This window comes from Mustela erminea, chromosome 6, assembly GCF_009829155.1.
Source record: "Mustela erminea isolate mMusErm1 chromosome 6, mMusErm1.Pri, whole genome shotgun sequence".
Classification (NCBI taxonomy): Eukaryota; Metazoa; Chordata; class Mammalia; order Carnivora; family Mustelidae; genus Mustela; species Mustela erminea.
In genome coordinates this window covers 49,914,765-49,936,261 of record NC_045619.1, presented here as the reverse complement: position 1 = coordinate 49,936,261, position 21,497 = coordinate 49,914,765, and the positions used below count along the sequence as shown (strand labels likewise).

Here is a 21,497-nt window from a genome sequence, read left to right as displayed (position 1 = left end):
AGGTACAATTTGGGAGAAGCTGCTCAGGGAAAGGGAACGAGAGCAATTAGGGATAAAAGCTGAGACGGATGACTAGTGTTGAAAGCCCAGCTGAGGCTGGAACTCCTCAGTTTGTAATACCGTCACCCTCCACTGTTGTATGGTCTTTTCTTCCATGAATGTCAGTAGCCTAGGAGCAGGAGTAAAGACCACAGATGGTTTGGGGGTACTAAGGCCCAGCACTGGTAGGCACGTGAGGCAGAAGTCCAGGGGACTTGAGAGGTCTGGAGATTAGGTAGGGAAGTGGACCCTTCCTGAAAGAATGAGAAGTCAGCAACATTCTGATAAGTGGAAAGGAGAAGTAGGAATTGAAGGCCATGGTGAGCTTAACATTCAGATTCAATGGTGAGGGAGAGGTTGGAAAATGGGATTTTATGAGATTTCCGAAAAGGAAAAGATACAAAAATAGAGAAAACCTGCTGAAACTAAAAATTACCAAATGTCTTAACAGAGCAAGAGAACGGATTCTACATTTTGAAAAATGATACATATCACTATTTTTCTCTATACAACTTAAAATTTGTGCTTTGCTCCTGACATTACATAATTCCAGGTAGTATCAGGTCATTTCTGAAGCTTGACATTACATTTCAAATCAAGAGACCCCTGTCAGGTTAATAAAGTATTGCGATTTCTAATTATTAGGGAAACTTGCAACTTTAAGAAGAAAAAATAAAAATAAAAATAAAAAACAGAGATTTTCCAAATGAAAATAATAAACCGATAATCACCTGAGACAATTACAAAATCCAAGTAAGACACTTTGTAACTGAAGTCCAAACTGGATAATATAAATGACATAACCTGCACTAAGAGTTCCTTGATCACTGCTGCCGAGAATCAGAATAATATTCACTCTTAAAATTTATACTTTACAGTAAATAATCTCACTCTACTTGAGAAATATTTCCCATCAGCCAATTATGTTATTTGGCAGGGGGGAAATGATTCATGTGTGACTTGGTAATAGAGAACATAAATAAAACTAATTCCTATATCCTTTTCCAATGCTCATGAATTCAAGGATTTATTTGGAACCTCTATGAGGACTCTTACTTTTTATGACAGACTTACGCCTGTATTCACATTGTTGCTCCTATAGCTGCCCTGGTTTTGTGCAGTTTAACTTCTAATAATCGGAGCTTTCGGTACCATAGACACAACATGCATTCACATTCAGATATTCAAATGGCCAGATATTCACACTCCTCCTGCTCTACTTCTACGTTGCTGAAGGACAGTGAACAAGGCTTCATCTAGGTTCTCACCCTAGACTGGATTTGTTTGCTCATCTTGGTGGTAATAAATTTTCTTCCAACCTAAATGTGCTGTGAATATACACTAGTTCCTAATTTCAAATTTAGTGGGGAAACACACATATGCCTGCCACAGTGTTATGCCAGAACACAAAGCAAATTGTTCTGTTCAAAGTGCAACTGGGTCCAAAATAATTCAATGAAGAGGATGGAGAAGAAAGTTTATTTCATTACAAAAATGGTTAGTCGTAACAGCAGTGGCTTCTGCTGCTGCGTCTACCTTTGCAGACATGGAATTATATCCAAGATGACTCAGGAGTTCAACAAACTGTCTGGGGAGCCAAGGTTCCCATCCTGACAGCACCCCTGAATTGCAGAGTGAGGGAGGAAGGCACACAGCACTGCAGTTGGGAGCTATGATTCACTTATAGCTCTCAGCATATAGTATGTGCTTAATGAATATTTGGCAATACGATCTAACAGCTCCAATAATTGTATGATACTTGGAAATTTAATTAAGCTCATTTGGAACCAGTTTTATGGAAAATAAGGATGATAATATTTGTCTCACAGAGTTGTGAGAATTAAACGAGCTAATGCATGTAAAGTACTTAGCACAGATCTCAGCATGCACTAAACTCAGAAAACCACGCATTAACAAGTGTGCTGAGAAAAACAAGGTAGGTCTATACAATATTATAAAATAAAAACACTTCCTTTCCACTTCTCTTTTCTTTGCATTTAGATTCTCTAAAAAATCTGTTGTTAGAGCTGTGTTCTCTTAGGCTACTGGGGTAGCTGTAGGGAGAGGGACAGTATCAGGGCTATGGATATGGCAAACTCCAATTGTTATAGCCAAAGAGCACCATTTGCTAAACCTCCTACTTATTTCAGATACATGAATAGTGGCTATAGAGTAATGAGGCAGGTTTCTGTGCGTGGCTCGTGAGAATCAGTCTCCACAGATTTTTAAGCAAGAAACATCTGTGGAAGGCTCAGAGTCTATCAAGGCAGCCAGGCACTGTCCTAGGTGCTGGAATATAAAGATGCCTGTGTGGCGGCAGCAGGAGAGACAGACATAGCAGCAATCATGAAACAAGAGACTAAGTGAGGCATCATCCACACTCAAAGCACTCCAGATCTGACCCTTGGGATTGGGGTTGGGAGCAAAGCTTCCCATGGAAGCAGTCTTTGAAGCAAGGAAAAGGGTTTGAGGGAAGGTAAGATTAAAAATACACCAAGCTCAGAGTTAAATACTTATGCCAGTATTCTTAACTGACTGCAATCCTGAGTTAGATTTTTTTCCTCTCTCTTTAAGCCTTAGAAAAAGAATTACTGAGCAAATTATGATGTTCTTAAGGATAATAATTACACTCAAAATCAGACAGCTGGACTGGAAGATCCCAATAGTTTTTCTTAGCTGTAAGATTCCTTTTATGCCTGATCATCTTCCAAATGGTCCTAAAACACCATTACACAAAAGCTTGGGATTTTTAAGAATGAAAGAGGTATTTGTCCCTGCACAAAATGAAAATTTGGTCCTGAGAGATAAAACGAGCCATAAACAACAGTTCTCAGGTGCTGGGAATTCCCCAACTCTATGTCAACAATGAAAGGCCACTGTAAATCCCTAAAGTGGACATTTACAACCAACTGCTAAACACCTGTATTTCTCACACAAAATTTTGACAGCTGCTCCCTTAAAAAGTGATCATGACTCCAGGCAGGATGACATGTGCTGAGCGAAGTATTTTCAAAGTGTAATTTTGTGTTTACGTCTTCAAAGTACTTGCAGAAATGAATTTCTCCATATGCCAATTACAGTTTACAAACACAAGTGTTAACCCAACTGTAATTGTTCATAAAATTTTCCACTGCAGCTATTCTGTTAACCTACATCCAATTTTTAGAATCACCAAGATGGCCACTGTTGGCCTCACATTCTATACTGGTTACATGTGACATGTGCCTAGTCTGATTTCAAAAATGGGGCTTCACAAATCAAATGTTATTTCCACACCTGCAAATTCATGAGTCACACACCAACACCAGCAGAAGAGCAACAGTGAAAACTAAGACCAACTCAGCAGTACTCAGAAGCACCTGTTTTCATATAACACAAACTACTGCACTGAAATTAGGCATGCATTTTAAAAGTTTATTAGTTAGATGCATCTCCTGAAAAGCAATCCAGGCATTCATCAGAAAGCAGAAAGTTTTTTTTAATCTCACACTGAATTTATTTCTAAATATAAAAAATAAACCCTGAATCATATTTTACACGCAGTAACTGATCTAGAAAATAGCTTGACATCACAACAAGCAATGTAAAATTTCCCCTGTTATCTATTGCTAGTGAAATCATAAACAACAGAATTGCAAGGGGTCCAATTATCCATAAAGCACAGAAAATGGCAATGCTAGGGGCTATAACCTGAAATATCACGGACAACTTTGTTCATTCTCTGGAAAAGAATTTCTTTGACATGTAACCTTTCCCCCCAAATGTACAAGCCATTGACAGTCTCTATAATGTAGTGATTTTCAAAGTATATTTTTGTCCCACAGAAAATGGACAAAAAGCCACAAAACAACCATACATTTTAGTATCCTCTGATTACGTGGCAAGCACATTTTTAGCTTAACAGCTATGCTCAATGGATATCTGGAATCCAAGTTTAAAAAAGACCACAACATATTCTACTAACCTACAGTAAAATAAACCATTTTCTCGTTCCTCCAAAATACCACTGCCATTCAAGCAACCCATGGCAGTATTTGACTAAGAGAAGAGACCTATAAAAGAAGGGCAACTGCATCTCTATCTTTTTCAGCAAAATAAAAGTTTTCTCCAATAACTATGCCTCCTTTAGACACAGCTACATTTTACCTGTTAGTGAAATATTGCAAAGACTTTGTTGGTCAGGTCTAGCTTGAAACTTACATTTTCCTAAAAAGAAATGCATTTGAAATTCCAAATAACTGATTTTGCAAATGACCTTTCAGGGAACAGCCCACTCATAAGATGTCAAACACATATTATATTAAAAAGAGTAAGTACATTTCCAACTCCAGAGGGTTTTATGCCCAGCCTTCTATCCAGATTGCCACACAGTGGCTCTGTCTCTTCAGTCAGGTTCAGCTCAAACATTAAGTTTTCAACGAAGGATCACTTTAGCTAAAACACTCACCCCTCTCACCACCTTCAATACTTTCTTCTGTAACTCTGACCTGACTTTCTTCATTGCACTTAGCACTATTTTTTATATTTTTATATTTTTTATATTCTACTTCCCTATTGGATTTTTTGACACTGCTAATATATATATACATATATATGTATACATATATGTATTTTTTTAATATTCTATTTCCCTATTAGATTCCTGGTTGCCAAGGGCAAAGATCATCTGTGTCTTCTGTACCACTCTACCTCCAGCACCTAGAATGATGCCTGACATGTGATGAATACCGTCAAGTATTTGCTGAATGAATTAAAAGAGTGAAATGCTTACCTAAACGTAATCTTCCTAAACTTGACAGGGTATAAAAATAAAGAAGGAAATTTGAGCATTATATCTTATATTTTAAATATTACTAATTATGAATAATTTACTTAGCCATAACCTCATAATATTTTGGAGTCAGTTCAAAACAGTTTCTAGAATAGAGATCTTTGAAGGTTTATAATATTAACCAAAATTCAACTCAATTTCTACATTTCTATAGGCCTAATTGGAAATATTTAATTTAAATCCACAGACTCAAAAAACTCAGTTCTATGGTTCAATGTTTCAGAAAAATTTTTGGCTTTAAACTTGTATAATAGTTGAGATACTGGGGTACAACTCTAATACATCAAATTAAAAAGCACAGAATCAATTCAATTACAATTCTAAAATATCACTGGGAATATTTCCCTCTGGCATCATGGTGAATCATTCTGTATTCCACTTTTTATCTGACCTGGTACTTACATACTTCTTGACTGAGCTAATGCATAGACTTCTCATAGTGGAGGGAAAAACCTCTGATTGCCCATTTGGGAAGCTGTTAAACAACAACAAAAATTTTTGAGGTTCTTCCACGTTGTGGCATATACCGGCCTCCTATCTTTCTAAGCTCATTTTGAAATAGCATTATCTGAATGTACACTAATAAAAATCCCCCTTTTGAATCCTAAAACTTACTCTGAGTTTCATTTCCCTTTGCAAGATCACCTTTCATTTAATCTTTCGTATCATCATTATAAGAAATTAATCAAATGTGTAATCAATCTAGTACTCATTACAAATTCCCTAAGGTATCCTCTATCTGTTGAAACACTCTTACATCATCAGAACCATGTGTTTAATCAGTTTTCCTGGTTTGGCCCCAAGAAGAGTCAGCATAAAGTTGAGTCAAAAGACCCCTCTTTCCTAGTCCCCTGATTCACCCATCAAATCTACACACACGAGTTCCAAGTCTCTGAGCCTTATCCCCTCTCTGTAACCCTGACTCCCACATTTCAAGTTACCTCCTAAGAATTCTCCTCGGACATCTTTTTGGCAACTCAAACTCAGCATGTCGAATATATTCCTTCTGTTCATACTGATGTTTTCCCACAACTGCTATATCTGCTCTTTTATTTATGTCTCTCCCTCTAATCCCTTTTATACACTAAGACCACACTAATCTTCCTAAAGTACAGTTCTTTCCTAGTTATACCTCTACCAAAAAACCTACAATATGGCCCCAGTGCCTACACAATGAATTTAAGCTTCTTGGCCTGCCATTCATAACTATTCAACATGCTTTACTTAGTATCTTTATGAATAAGGTTTTCTTCCACTAACATTTACTAAGTGCTTACTATGTGTCAAGCACTAAGTGTTGTATTTAATGCCATTTAATTCCCAGTAACCCTAAGAGGTGTGTAGTTACTGACTCAATTTCACAGATGAGGAAACTCAGGCACAGACAGATTTACTTGTCAAGGTCACATATCTATTAAGAGAGTGAGCCAGGATTCCAACTTAGGTATTCTCATCCACATCCTTAACCAGCAGGATACAGCTGTCTCTATAGAAACAGAGATCACCTTAAAGAAAGGTGTCGTTTTGGACCTCACAAATAACTATATAAGTGCTGTGTGTGTGCACATGCATGTGCACATGTACACACACACATATGCATACACAAACCTGTAATTTCGGGGGGTCTCACTCTCTGGTACTTGATATTCTAAAGCACTTTGTTTCAGGGCACATGCTGATAAAGAATTGTCCTGTATGTAACAAATTTTCTCTTATGCAGCTCTAGATACTGGTGGAAGAACTCTGGTAAGATGTGGATGGGGAAGTTGTATGAATCTCTAAAGCAAGATTAAATGCAGAACTGGAAGCAAGGGCAGAGAATGTTAAAGACAGAGTGGTTATACTTCTAAGAAGTCTGCTCAGATTTGCCCACAGGCTTTTTCCTTCCTCTACCTGCTTTGGCTGTGCCCTGCACAAGAGATACAGCTCTACAGACTAGACCTGTCATCAATTCCTTCTATGGGGGCATTGGTGTGTAATGCCCTCATTTTACAAGTAAGAAACTGACGAAGCACAGAGTTCCAAATGATTCATCTAAAGTCACACAGCTCCTCAGCCCCCTTAAGAAAATTACATTTTTGGTGGGTAGGAATTTTAAAAATATAGTTTCCATCTCTGGCACTTATTTCTATCTAATAAAAATAACCAAATGATCATATTTTCCAAATTAAAAAACTAGAAACTAGCCCATCTGAACTTCAGTCCCGGTTCTGGTCCTTTCTAGCTACGTAAACTTGGATCTGGGTAGCCTTAGGAACCTCAAGGACCGGATTAGTAACCACGGAACTCTGAGGGGTCTCTTTCTACCTCCATCTCCTTCGCATGTTGACTTGATTCTCTCCTATTCCTGACTGTTTTTCATTTTGTGGTAGAAGGTATTGTCTTGAATTTTGCAAACTCCTGGAGGAGTACCAATTGGTCTAGTTGGTTTACATGTCCACTGTCACACCAATCACCACAGCCAAGGAAATGGTTTAATATGTCAGTTTTGATCCATCAGTAATGACTGAATTAGAGTGGAACAGAGGTATATTAAATATGAGGATTATTCTTCTCAGGGAAAAAGAAGAGTTTCGGGGCATACAAATAATGTGCACAGAATCATACAAACAGAAAACACTAGAATGTGTTTTTCATTAAATGAATGGCAGGTTTGGTGATGTTTCAGAAATAAACAAAACAAAACAAAAAAGGAAGAAAGGAAAAAAGAAAAGAAAAGAAAAGAAAACTTACAACATGGATGTGAGCCCAACAGAGAGTTCTTCTGGGTTGGTATAGTTAAAATAAAAATAGCATTGAAGGAATTCCTCACCTCCACATACCATATGTTACATCGATGAAAAACTAATATGAATAGAGAGGAGGCATGAAATCTTATTGCACATCAAATCTAATAGAATCTATATTTATTTGGGTCAAATAAAATTTTAACCATATATTGCATTTGTTGAAGTATGTAAACAACATATAATTCAGAATTTGTTTGAAAGAGACACAGGTTGGGGTGCCTATGTGGCTCAGTTCTTAAGCATCTGTGTTTGCCTCAAGTCGTGATCCCAGGGTCCTGGAATCAAGCCCCACATCAGGCTCCCTGCTCAGGGGGAAGCCTGCTTCTCCCTCTCTAACTCCCCCTGCTTATGTTCCCTCTCTTACTATGTCTCTCTCTGCCAACTAAATAAATAAAAATATTTTAAAAAGAAAAAAAGAGGGGGAGAGAGAAAGAGAGAGAGACATAGGTTTATTCAGTGACCTGTCTTTCTGGAAGTGAATGAGTTCATACAGAAAGATTTAAACAAAAGCTGGAGATCCTCACAGTAGGGACATTGAGAAAGGACTTCTTGTGTTGAATAGTAGGCTTCCCTCACTGAACACCAAGATTCCTCTAATACTTCCTGATAGAGTTATGCTATTTTAGTTCTTCCAAAGGGATAATAATTAATAAAAGTGACTGTGTTTGCAAACCACAGAGCAAAAGGGAGGTGATATAGTATATACTTTGCTTTGGTTTTTGAATCACTGGCAATCACTATCAATAACATCATCTAGAAATACAACATCTTGTTAATTTGACTTGCATTACTGGAGTTTTTGTTCACGAGTTTAGTTTAAGATAAGGTGACCCATTGCTCAAAAGAATAAATCTACCTATGTGGGAAATTAACAGTTCTAATTCATATACAGATGAATCCCAGCCCTTCAATATCAGGGAAGAGTCATCAGAGAACTAAAAGATGAATGCGGAATAATGAACAGAGGACTAGACCCTAACAGGAGGTCCGCCTCCTGATACCACTTCTAAAGGATCACTGGGGCTTGCATATTTGTGCACCATGCTTGGACCCCAGTTTATTCATCTAAAAACATACTTGAGGTGGACAAAGTGCATTCCAAAGTCCCTTTCAACTTTATTTATTCCTTTAAATTATTCCATGTGGGAAACAACACAGCTGGAGATAATAAAGCAGATGACACAGACAGAATACCCCAGAAAAATGGAACATGGTAGCCAATCAATTTTCAACAAAACAACTACACTAGGGATGGAAAGCAATTCTTAGCAAAGAAAAATAAGCAGCAGAGTCATAAAACAAGCAAGTTTGTCTTGTTTCTATATGATCCATGTTTCTTCCAATTCACTGGGGATTTCTTGAGTCAAACTGAGCACAGCCAAGGTTTGAATCACACAGTATCTCACATCCAAGACCTGTCAGTTGGGCAATCACTGTTTTTAACATAGAAATAAACGGCTTTTATGCTTGTGAACCTTGGCAAAGTCAGGATGACCTATGAAATGTGCTGCATTCTCTCCTTTCCTTTCCCCAGCTCCTCTTTTCCCCCTTCCTCCAGATCCCCTGGCTGAGGAAGATGACTTTCCCTTTGATTATGTGTTCAGTTTTTATATGCATTACAGTGGGGATCAGCTATCTTTCTAATGTACCTATAAAAGTTCTTACTCTATCCTTTTGGCACACTTACCACCCCCTCTTCCCCCAAATCCTAATTAGGCATCAATTCCAGAAGAAAAGAGGATGTGGTTATTGAAAAAAAAAAAAATTCTAACCAAAGGAACTAGTGAGAAAAAAGTACTTGTACTAATTACTCACACAAATTCCTAAAAATTCTCACACTACAAACATGCATTATCAATATTGTTTTGTATCCAAGAAGAACAATGCAGGGCATTTTTCAATGAAAAAAAAAAAAAAAAAGTAAGCACCCCTCTTAAAATACGGTTTGAACATCTAGACACTTGAAAGCCTGAATTCCCTAACTAGAGATTTTAGATGCACATACTGCTTAATAAAGTAACTTAGCCAACAATGTTTTTATACACCCACAGCACAATTTTTGCTCACTCTCTATTAGAATAGGCAAAATAAAATAAAATAAAATAATGCATCAATACAAATGATCTTTTCTCAAAAGGTCTAAACCATAACTCTTGTTTCCCCCTTCCTCGACTTTCTCTGAACTGACTTCAGTAGGAAAGGTGAGTAAACCACTAATGACTGCCCTGAGCAGCTTCCCCACATAGATTTTCTCCTGCCTGGGTGAGTCAGGATGAAAACCTTGGTTACCATGGAGGAGCTCCTTGCCTAATTCAATGCCATTACCCATGTGCAAAAGGTGCTAGGGCCAGAAGGGAAAGTGACTCACATACCTTTCATATGCATAAGAGAGAAACAAATTCCTCCTTCTTAAGTAATTCAGAAACCCTCCCCACTTCCCTGAATAGTTCATGGCAAGTCAGGCTTTCTGTCCTGGATATGAGCGGTGCTAAGAGCATGCATAAAAAATGTACATTATCAGTTTTATAATTTGAGTATTATTTAGAGTGGTTGAATAAAAATATATATTATGACAGGGCCAAAGGGTTTATTTTTTCTGTGTGACAGAGTAATCAAAATATGATATGCCAGAGTGGGTTTTTTTTAAGATTTTATTTATTTATTTTGAAAGAGAAAGAGAATGAGAGAGAGAGAGCATGAAAAGGGGGAGGGTCAGAGGGAGAAGCAGACTCCCTGACATGCAGGAAGCCTGATGTGGGACTTGATCATCATGACCTGAGCCAAAGGCAGTTGCTTAACCAACTGAGCTACCTAGGCATCCTGCCAGAGTGTTCAAAAGGGCACTACTGTAAGAGTATTTGGTGAAAAACAAATACAAGCACCAAATGCAATAAAATTTAATTTCAGGATCCTTTTCTAGCTTTTTATTACATGCAGGTTTATGAATCAGTTTTGGGATCAATGCAAGTTTTTCTTGAGGAAAAAATATCAAATGAGTCATCTATGTGAGATTTTCAGAGCAAATGGTGTTTCTTGGCAGATAAGATAAAAGATGAAGTCTAAGATTTACCAATATGTTCAGAATTTCATAGATATAAACATTCTCCAAAACTGCTTAATATTCAATGATAGATTACTGTCTTAAAGGAATAGGAATCTCCCTACTGACAATTCCTCTCAGAAAAATAATTCCCTCCGGACACCCACGTGTAATTTTTTTTTTCATTGAAATCCCAGTTAAAATCCTTCAGCCAATACTTTTATGTAAATTGTTTCAGAACTAAAATAGTCTAAAATCATAGTTTCAAACCTGAAAAATCTTAAGAAATAAAGCTACCTCTTATCGCATTTTAGGAAACAAAAACCCATGAAAGTTTGGTGATTTCCCCAAAGCATCTGTCTAGATTATTTAAACTCTAACTCTAGAATTCTGAAAAGATAGATGAGTTGAAAGCAGAATTTAAAAAATCAAATATAGTCTTTCCATGCACAGTGATATGCATCAAGTCCATAAAAAAAAAATTGGGGAAGGGACGCCTGGGTGGCTCAGTTGGTTGGGCAGCTGCCTTCGGCTCGGGTCATGATCCCGGCGTGCTGGGATTGAGTCCCACATCGGGCTCCTTGCTCGGCGGGGAGCCTGCTTCTCCCTCTGCCTGCCATTCTGTCTGCCTGTGCTCGCTCTCTCCCCCTCTCTCTCTCTGATAAATAAATAAAATCTTTAAAAAAAATTAAAAAAAAAATTGGGGAAGATATATAATCAGTTTTTCCTCATTGCCATCATTGCTAAAACTCAGTTTTGATAGAGTTACAGATACAGAAAAATTACCCATTTTTAGAATAACTTGTCTTCTGTAGCATCAGACCCTACTGACATTTTAATTCAGGCTTTGACATTTCATGAGATTATAAACTGTGTTATATTCAAGATGAAGGAAAGGATGGAGAGATTCTAACCCGAACCCACAACAGAAGAGACATTATTTAGGATAAAGTTAAAAATATCAGTGAGCACTTGAGAATGTAGTAAAGGAAAAGGAGACTTATTGGAGAGCTTTCTGAGAAGGTTTTCCTAGCTCAGACTTCCATTATTATATGTCTACAGTCTTGATGTTAATTTGAACCACTAGATAAACTGACAAGGCAGAGAGTTAAGTTAATTTCAAGGAAAAAAAAAAAGAAAGAAAATTACAGGGAGAAATATAAGAAGGACACATCTGGTTTATCAAGAGCACCATTAACTAAGATGTGAATGTCCTTAGTAAATTCCACCAAGTTTTGAGCCTTAATGTAAATAGTTTTTCTAAGCCATCTAGGGAAACAGGGCATGCACTTTCAAATTACGCCAAAGACTAATTAAAATAGATACGCTGTAGATGTAATTGAATTCAACCATATTACCCATTTAAGAGGATTAGTTTTAAGGATCAGTCTTACCCTTTAATACATTTCTACAGCCATAAAATATAAGTGGATGTCTTCCCTACCCAATTGAAATAGGCCCCTGAAACTGAAGCCAAAAGAGGCACTAAGAGGTCATTATATTACATGACATGTCCTCTCTAAAAGCCCTAGCTCTGACATTTGACTAAATGTCAAATCCCAAGTGCCCAAGACCACTGAGACACATGCAGTTTATTATGTAGCAGTTGGAAGTTGGGGAACCTCAACATGCATCTAACTCCACAAAGTTAAATATTACATAATGGGTGTTTTCAGGTAAAGCACGGGGAAAAACATGTTGGTTATGTATCTAAAGCAAATGCGTTTTGATGTTTAGCATCTTTTCCTTAGCATGACCTTCACCAATCAGATCAGTTAAGACATCATTCTCTGTAAGTTACTGCATTGATGTATAAAGACTAATGCCTTCATCTAATACATCATTCTCCTAACTCTAATTTGAGGATCTTTCTTAGATACCTTCATAAATACTTCTCCTTACAGGCATATTTTGTAAGCTTATAAAACAGTTATTTTGTTTTTAAATTCAATCCAAAATTAGGATGCAGGCATTTAAGAGAGATTATTTGATTCTATTTGTACAAGCACCTCCCAGTACAAACTTGGGAAGGTGTGAATTTGACTCAACATATATTGGTTGTGAGAAATTTGTACAACGGACACTGATATAATTGAAAGTTCCCAAGTTTTTCTTTCTTTTTTTTTAATCTCTAATCTTCAGAATTATGCATGCAAGCAGATAGTATTTTTTTATCTAACATGAATATTAAATTTGTAAGTATATTATGGAACCTAAGTTTAGGAAACACATACTACCACTACATTAGAATGAATTGTTAATGTAGAAGCATTAGAAAAGAGAGACAGCACTAAAACTCAGAGATTACTCTGTAAAAGCAACATAGCCATATCATTCAAGCAAATGTCAAAGAATTATATTTTTTTCATTATTATGTTATTGCCACCACATGACTTTTCAACCCTCAACTTTCATCAATCACAACGGAATTTCTGGCATTAAAGCTAATGCTCATGGATTTCAATTATCACAGAAATAGAATCTAAATTATTTATTAGTCAATACTCAGAGACTGTAAATGAGATATATTCATAATTACACATCAAAAGGCCAGAAAGAATTAGAATTGAAATACGAGTTTATAAAAATCCTTATTCAAGAAGATAAAATAATTTTTAATTTTGTAAATGTAGCGTATATGTAACTGTCAGTTTCCCACATTTAAGGCACTTCATAAACCCAGTGATCTCTGCATGTAGCTGCTCTCTCTCTGTACCCTTAGGCATTTCTGGGCATTATGAATCTATTGGGACAAGTCTAAATCTCACCAGAAATTTAAAGCAGTAATAAGTACAAGAATGATTCTAGTTCTCTGCTGTTTATCAGCTCATTTACAAATATCTTAATATGGGTATATTGTTTTATTCTATAGGTACCACTGATTCCAGTTGACAGCAAGTAAGTGTTCCCTTAATTTAAAAATGAAATGATGAACATGCATCAGAGAAAATAATTTGAACCTCCTTCTACAAACAACACCTCAGATTAATCACAGATAACTGTCTAGAAGTCTGTGTCAGGAATATTAATCATCAACATCAACTTGAACATGAACAACTATTTGTTCCAAATAAGCCAGTCTTCTCTATTCAAATGAAAAAAAAAAAAAAAAGAAAGAAAGAAAGAAAAGAAAACAACTACAACAGAGCATATTCTAACCATATTGTCTTGCAAGCTACTTTTTTGAATGGTTCGTTAAAATAACATAACCCATTAATTGCACTTAAAATACTAACAAGGCATAGCACGGAGCCAGTTATAAGGTCTAGAGGCTATCTGAGAGCTGTTCTTGCAACCAATCAAGCAAAATGTAGCACTTCAGTACTTACAGACTGCTCATAGAGAACACCATCTGGGAAACCTTTTGCATTTAAGATTAAAGCTCCATACAAGGTTTATTGTTAGCCCAGCACGCGAGAAGGAACAGGAGGGTGGAGGGAAGTGCTTACTTCGAAAATGCTCTGAAGCGTAATAATAGACATCCTCATAGCCCTCGTGGTAATCCTCTTCTGGTCGGTACTTTTTCCCCTTTCTTCTCCTAGATCTTCTTATCTGCTTGACAAAACCCAGGAAGCGGTCCATCTCTCACTCACCGTGCAGCCTGGTTCAGCCAGCACCAGAGCGGAGCGACAGCCCAGTTGCTTGGGGCGCTGGTGGAGCATGAAAGCTGGACACTGAGCCTGGGGATGGGGACACGCTACCCTTCCCTCTGCCTCTGCGCTACCACCACCGCCCGGACTTTAGCCATGGGTGGGAGAAAAAAAGAGCAGCGAAATGGGGTTACTGTAGTAAGATTTCCTACTTTGCTCAAGAAACTGTCAAATGTGCGATTTTAAAAGAAATAAATAAATAAATAAAGGAAAAGAGAGAGAAAGTGAAATAATGAAGGACTAGGAGAAAAAAAAAAAAAAAACAGGAAAGCTTTGGACTTCAAACAGCTTCAGAATAGAAACTACAAAGTTCAACATGAGATTCAGCTGAAGCGAGAGTAGTCCCGGCACTAGAATTTCACTATCCAACATCTCCCTCGTCAGGGGCGGGGGAGCAGAGATGAGAGGGGCGGGGAGACACGTTAGTCAATGGACTGAACCAAAGCTGGGGACTGAACCGGCTTTTTCTTACCTGCTAATCCCACCCCCTAATCCTAGCACCCTTTACCGCAGAAGCACAGGCTTGGGAAACTTCTCAGAAAGCTATTGTTTGGCCAGGAGCATATTCATTAACCCTTTCTGCTCTTGCACATATCATATTAATGAGCCCTAGAGTGGTTTCATCCATATGCACAGCCTCTTGCTGACAAAAGTGTGCTCTATGCGTTAATTGGAGCAGCAGGGAGAAGGCTCAGCAGCTGCTTTCAAATGACACATTTACCCACTGGGCATTAATGTATTCCAATCACTGTTTGATCTAAATATTAAAAGGCACTTCACAGAGAGCCTTCTCATAGGCTTAGGAACTGCATACCATGATCAGCAAATAAAAGAAACTGCATGGTTTGGGGGGAAAAAAACCACAAATAATGCCACTGCTTACATTGAACTCAAATATAAATCTGAGTTGTTACACTTAAAAAAAAAAATAGGAAAACAGATGAGCTAAATAGCAAACAAAATTAAGTTCTTGGTGAAGATGGAGAGAGGGGGATAAATATTAAAAAATGCTCACACCCTATTCATTCTTTGTCTCTAAAATCACAACGCTTTTTTTTTTCTTTTTTCTTTTTTTAAGTATGATGATCAGAGACACTTCAGACTAGACGAAAGAGGTAAAGTCTAGACAGGTCAGCGTTAATCATGGGTAATCTTTCTCCCTAGCTTCTTTCTTCTGGTCTTTAAATGAATGTTATTTTTTTAACACCAGGAAAAATTCAATTTTTTAATAATATAATTAATAAACATGTCAGCATATCACCTATGAAACTAATAATATTCTTCAGTTCCACATTCCTAGAAAGGTAATTTAAAAAAATTTTTTACTTAGGGTTTTTTTATATTTAATTTTTTATTTTATTTTATTTTTTTCAGTGTTTCCAGATACATTGTTTATGCACCACACCCAATGTTCCATGCATTTTTTAAAAAGCTCCATAGTGTACAGAGGTTGTTCAATATCTATGTAATATCAGTTTGTAGGACCATCCTAGAGGAAAGTGACTGTACTCTGCATTATCTGTTGCTAGATTCACAGGAATGTGTCTCTCCTCTAGATTTAGACAATTCTTTATTTGCAGATATTAATTGCTAATGATGGGGTGGGGAGACACTCATAGAGGTAAATATTCATCAACCAAGAACATTTCAACTCTAAAATGTATAAAGTGAAATATAATGGTTATATAAATTTCCCCTATTCCTCAAGATTTCCCATTTTTTTATGCTTTATAAGTGAGTTTGTGAAGAGAAACACAAACTTAATGATGCTAACAAAAAGATGCTATAAAATGTTTTATGAACATCTTTACACAAAAAAATCACTTGTCCTTAGGTTCCAAATCCATTCTTTATTATTCTGACTCCCTCAACCAAAAGAAATGACCAGTTAAAAAACAGTGAACTAGAAACTTGAAGATCTGGAGTCTAGACCTGGAACAGGTCACTAGATAAATGATGATAATATGTCATCTGTTGGGGTGCTTTGGTGGCTCGGTGTATTAAGTGACCAAAGCCTGATTTTGGCACAAGTCATGATCTCAGGGTTCTGAGACGGAGCCCTGCATGGAGTCCTGAGCTCAGTGTGAGTCTACTTGAGATTCTCTCCATCTCTCTTTACCCCTCCCCACACCCACACATGTATGCATGTTCTCTCTTTCAATACATAAATTTAAAAATATAGAATATCTGTTCATTTAATTCCTGTAACAACATTGATATGGAGGTGATAACTCCATGAGTGAGGAAAGAAGTTTCAAAGATGTGTTAGTGGTTTGTCCGAGGTCACAAAAGTAACAGTGCCAAGTACTAGCTAGTACCATGCATTTTTTCATACAGATTCAGAGATTATTTTGTCTATTTAGGAATTATTTGCCTTCAGCGAGTCATTGTTTTCTATGCAAGTTTGCTATTGAAAATAGTTGTTGACTTTCATTTTTAATTGGGATAAACATAAAATCTGGTTTATATGTGACTAATTTGTCAAGTACACTTGTCTCCAGAGATTATTCAGGCAACAAATTTTACCCAACTACTCCTGAATTATTATAACTCCTAAGTTGGTGGAGACCACATTATTTAAGTTTTGTAGTTATAAGCTCCTAGTTGAATCTAAAAGGACTGATGTTATAGGACAGATGATGTTTTAAAAGAGAGAAAATCCTTTTTGCATAGGACAGATGATGTTTTAAGAGAGAGAAAATTCTTTATGCATAGGACAGATGATGTTTTAAGAGAGAGAAAATCCTTTTTGCATAGACCAACTTCAAACATTCCACTACAGTTTACTGATGCAGTGGTAAGCAACCATTTCTGAACAAGAACCAATACAAAGTAAAATTACCTATACACCAAAGAGAAAATGTGCTTTACCTTTCTACTATTTTTTAGGTTTCAAAGGAATTTATTTGGAAGGTTAGCATTTTTGCATCTGATTATAACAAAATGTTTATAGAAGATGAATTTTGGTGGTGTTTGGAAAGAGTTTATAATTCAGCCATATATTTGGAGGGGTACGGCAGAAGAAGGAACAGCCCTATTAAAATAATCATTGATGAGTGGGAGGCAGGAATAGGGAACCTGCCACTTCAAGGAGGTGTACTTGGGTCACAAAAAACAAAAGAATGTGGCAGTGTACTATGTGAGGTCAGGGAGCATGTGTGTATGTGTCCCAAAACAAAAGACAGAGGGTAAGACACTTGATTCCCTGCCTGATGGGTGGTCCAGGAAAGGACAGGATCCTTTCATCCATCTTCTTGGGTCCATCCTCTGAATTTTTCCCATCTGCTATCCTAACTCTTCCATGGTTAGCCATGGAGGATCAACCTTAAATCTGTAAGGACTTGTTATGACACAGTAAGCTAATACCCTACCACAACTGACAAATTAGTGGAGTGAAGTTCAAGTCCATTCAGTTGGGTGTACTACTGTTTCTGTAGAGAATTCCCCATTCTCCCCATAGCACAAACACTGCTGAGTGGCGCTATTCACCAACTGCTGCACTCCGTAGTTCAAGCCCATGGAATACTTTAGAAGTTGCAAACGGCTGTTCACAGAATAAGTATGGGTTTTCTTTGGCTCCCATGGGTGTATCTTTTGTTTCATTTGTTTTGTTTTGTTTTTAAACTGGGTCAATATCTAAAAGTCAGGAATTTCACAAATAAATGCAACCCTTTTTTTTTCTTGAAAACTCAAAGGATCTGGCAATTCTGGGCCCAATTCCAACATGGTAACTATTGATGAGAGCTGAGTGGTGGCTGCCACCCATAAATAAACCTGGGCTTTCCACTTAGCCACAGTCTCCTCCCCTGGGCCCAATTCTCTCTTTCAGTTACCACCTGGTCCCTGGGGGCATTTACACTCATCAACTATGTTTGAGGTATTATCCTGACTAGCCAGCTCCAAAACACCAATTTCTTTCCATTACAGCTCCCCTACAATTTCATGTAAAGAAAGCAGATTATTATCATAAATCGGTTTTAATTGAGCTAAATGTTCACTAAACTACAAAATTAAAATTCTTAGAAAAAAAAATTATTCACAAGAGAAAATAAAGCAGGTTGAATTACTCAACAAAATGTGCTTCAACAAACAATGGCAAATATGTTGGGGGGTAAAATCTAATTCTGGGTTTTTTGGTTTTTTTTTTTTTCATGGAAAGTAGATAATTGCCTGAACAGCAATTATGTGGCTTCCATACTCTTCTGAATTAGATTCTCCAACCCCCTTTTTAAAAATTATTTATTTATTTTTTAAATTTTTAATTTTTTTTTTTTAATAAACATATAATGTATTTTTAGCCTCAGGGGTACAGGTCTGTGAATCACCAGGTTTACACACTTCACAGCACTCACCATAGCATATACCCTCCCCAATGTCCATAACCCCACCTCCCTCTCCCAAACCCCCTCCCCCCAGCAACCCTTAGTCTGTTTTGTGAGATTAAGAGTCTCTTATGGTTTGTCTCCCTCCCTTCCTATCCCCCAAAGCCCCCACATTGCATCTCCACTTCCTCATCTCAGGGAGATCATATGATAGTTGTCTTTCTCCAATTGACTTATTTCGCTAAGCATGATACCCTCTAGTTCCATCCCCTTTTAGGAAAAGAGAAATAGACCCACAACTGAAATTAAATCTTCAATTTACAACCTTCCCAGATCACTGATTAAGTAGTATCCTTCCATGTTTATTTAGACTGAGTATTGTTTATAGTAATTTCTGAGTTGTACTATGGAAAATCTTTGTCAATCTGGCTTTTTTAGATGCCATGCTGTTTGCAGATGATGCCAAGAACTATGACCAACTCCCTGTGACCACAGGGAAGACATTCCAATATACTATACTGAAGATGGCAGAAGAGGAAGGAAAAAAACTCTGGGTCCTAGAAATGGCCCCTGGTATTCCTAATCAGACCCTATCAGACCCAACACTACTATGTTGCAACAAATGATTTATCATATCCCCCTTTACTGGTCTAAATGAAATTAATGTATCATGTGATACATGCACACATAATTTAAACATAAAATAACATCATCATATATTTAAATATATGTTTAATAATATGTATTTAAATTAGTAAATTGGGGCGCCTGGGTGGCTCAGTGGGTTAAAGCCTCTGCCTTGGGCTCAGGTCATGATCCCAGGGTCCTGGGATTGAGGCCCGCATCGGGCTCTCTGCTCAGCTGGGAGCCTGCTTCCTCCTCTCTCTCTGCCTGCTTCTCTGCCTACTTGTGATCTCTGTCTGTTAAATAAATAAATAAAAATCTTTAAAATAATAAAAAATAAAAAAAAATAAATTAGTAAATTGGAGGATACAGTCACACCAGAAGATGCTGCTGGTTCCTTGTACCTACTTCTTTTTATTTATTTTTTTTAACTGAGGTATAGTTGACACAAATGTTAGATTAGTTTCACGTATACAACATAGTGCTTTCATGGGTTTATAGGTTATGCTATGCTTCCCACAAGTAGAGCTCCCATCTATTGCCCATGTATAAAGCTGTTACATGTTATAACTATGTTCCCTGTGCTCCACATTATATCCCTGTGCCTTATTTATTTTATAACGGGAAGTTTGTACTTCTTACCCTCCACCTATTTCATCCCTCCCCCGAGCTCTCCATCCCCTACCACCCTCTGGCAGCCATCAGTTTGTTCTTTGTATTTATGGGTCTGCTTCTGCTTTTTATTTGTTTATTCATTTGTTTTGGGTTTTTTTTTGTTTTTTAGATTTCACATATAAATGAATTAATGTGGTATTTGTCTTTCTCTACCTGACTTTTTCACTTGCCATAATACCCTCTAGATCCATCCATCCATGTTGTTACAAATGTCAAGATCTCATCCTTTCTGAGTGATATATGAAATTGTTGAACCACTGTATTGCACACCAGAAGCTAACATAACTCTATATGTTAACTACACTGGAGTTAAAATAAAATTGAAAAAACAAACCTCATCCTTTTTTTATGGCTGAGTAACATTCCTGTGTGTATGTACCTTGCCACATCTTCTTTATCCATTTACCTACTGATGGACATCTTGGCTATTGTAAATAATGCTGCAATAAACATAGGGGTATACAAATCTTTTTGAATTGGTGTTTTTGCTTTCTTTGGGTAAATACCCAGTAGTAGAAATATTGGATCATATGGTAATCCTATTTTTAATTTTATGAGGAACCACCATACTGTTTCCTGTGATAGCTCCGCCAGCTTACCTCCCCAACAATGGTGCACAATGGGTCCTTTTTCTCCACACCCTTGCCAATACCTGCTATTTCTTGTCTTTTATTCTAGCCATTCTGACAGCTCTAAGGTCACTGTGGTTTTGATTTGCATTTCCCTGATGATTAGTGACTCTGAGCATCCTTTCATGTGTCCGTGGGCCATCTGCATGCCTTCTTTGGGAGAATATCTATTCAGATTTGCTGCCCATTTTAATTGGGTTATTTAGGGGTTTGAGTGTTCAGTTTTGTAAGTTCTTTATGTATTTTGGATACTAACCCCTTATTGCTCATATCACTTAAAAATGTCTTCTCTCATTCAATAGGCTGCTTTTTCACTTTGTTTATGGTTTCCTTCCTTCTTGCACCTACTTTTAATGAATAATTTTAAATTCAGGAGATGACCAGCAGCCATTCCATATAATGTACAGAATATAAAAGGGTAGAGTCACAGGCAGACACCACAGCAAAAATTCGTAGGTCTGTGGTATATTAAAACTGTGAAATACTTCATGTAAAGAGAATGATGAGATAGACTTGGGAGAATATTTACAAAAGACCCATCGACAAATGACTTGTCCAAAACACACAAAGACCTCTTAAAACAATAAGAAAATAAACTACCGGATTGAAAAATGGGCCAAAGACATTAACAGACACTTCACCAAAGAAGATATACAGAGGCAAAGACTCATATGTAAAAATGTTCCACGTTGTAGGTCATCAGGAACATATAGATTTTTTTTTTAAAGATTTTATTTATTTATTTAACAGAGAGAAAGATCACAAGTAGGCAGAGAGGCAGGCAGAGGAGAGGGAGAAGCATGCTCCTCACTGAGCAGAAAGCCCAATGCAGGACTTGATCCCAGGACCCTGAGATCATGACCTGAGCTGAAGGCAGAGGCACAACCCACTCAGCCAC

At 37.2% G+C, this 21,497-nt stretch overlaps 1 protein-coding gene across 4 annotated transcripts in view; it reads right to left on the bottom strand.

The window, feature by feature from the left end:
- Window positions 1-21,497, bottom strand: part of GRIP1 (glutamate receptor interacting protein 1) — a 678,373-nt gene that overhangs the window by 392,082 nt on the left and 264,794 nt on the right. Inside the window, exon 1 of one of the 4 annotated variants that reach the window (XM_032347116.1) lies at window positions 14,149-15,656. The exons of 2 other annotated variants lie outside the window; for them this stretch is intronic. In XM_032347116.1, the coding sequence (XP_032203007.1) occupies window positions 14,149-14,281 (133 nt within the window). In that variant the 5' untranslated portion in view covers window positions 14,282-15,656. Of the gene's footprint in view, window positions 1-14,148; window positions 15,657-21,497 lie in introns of those variants that run through there. One more of the 4 variants, XM_032347121.1, reaches the window with a different exon arrangement.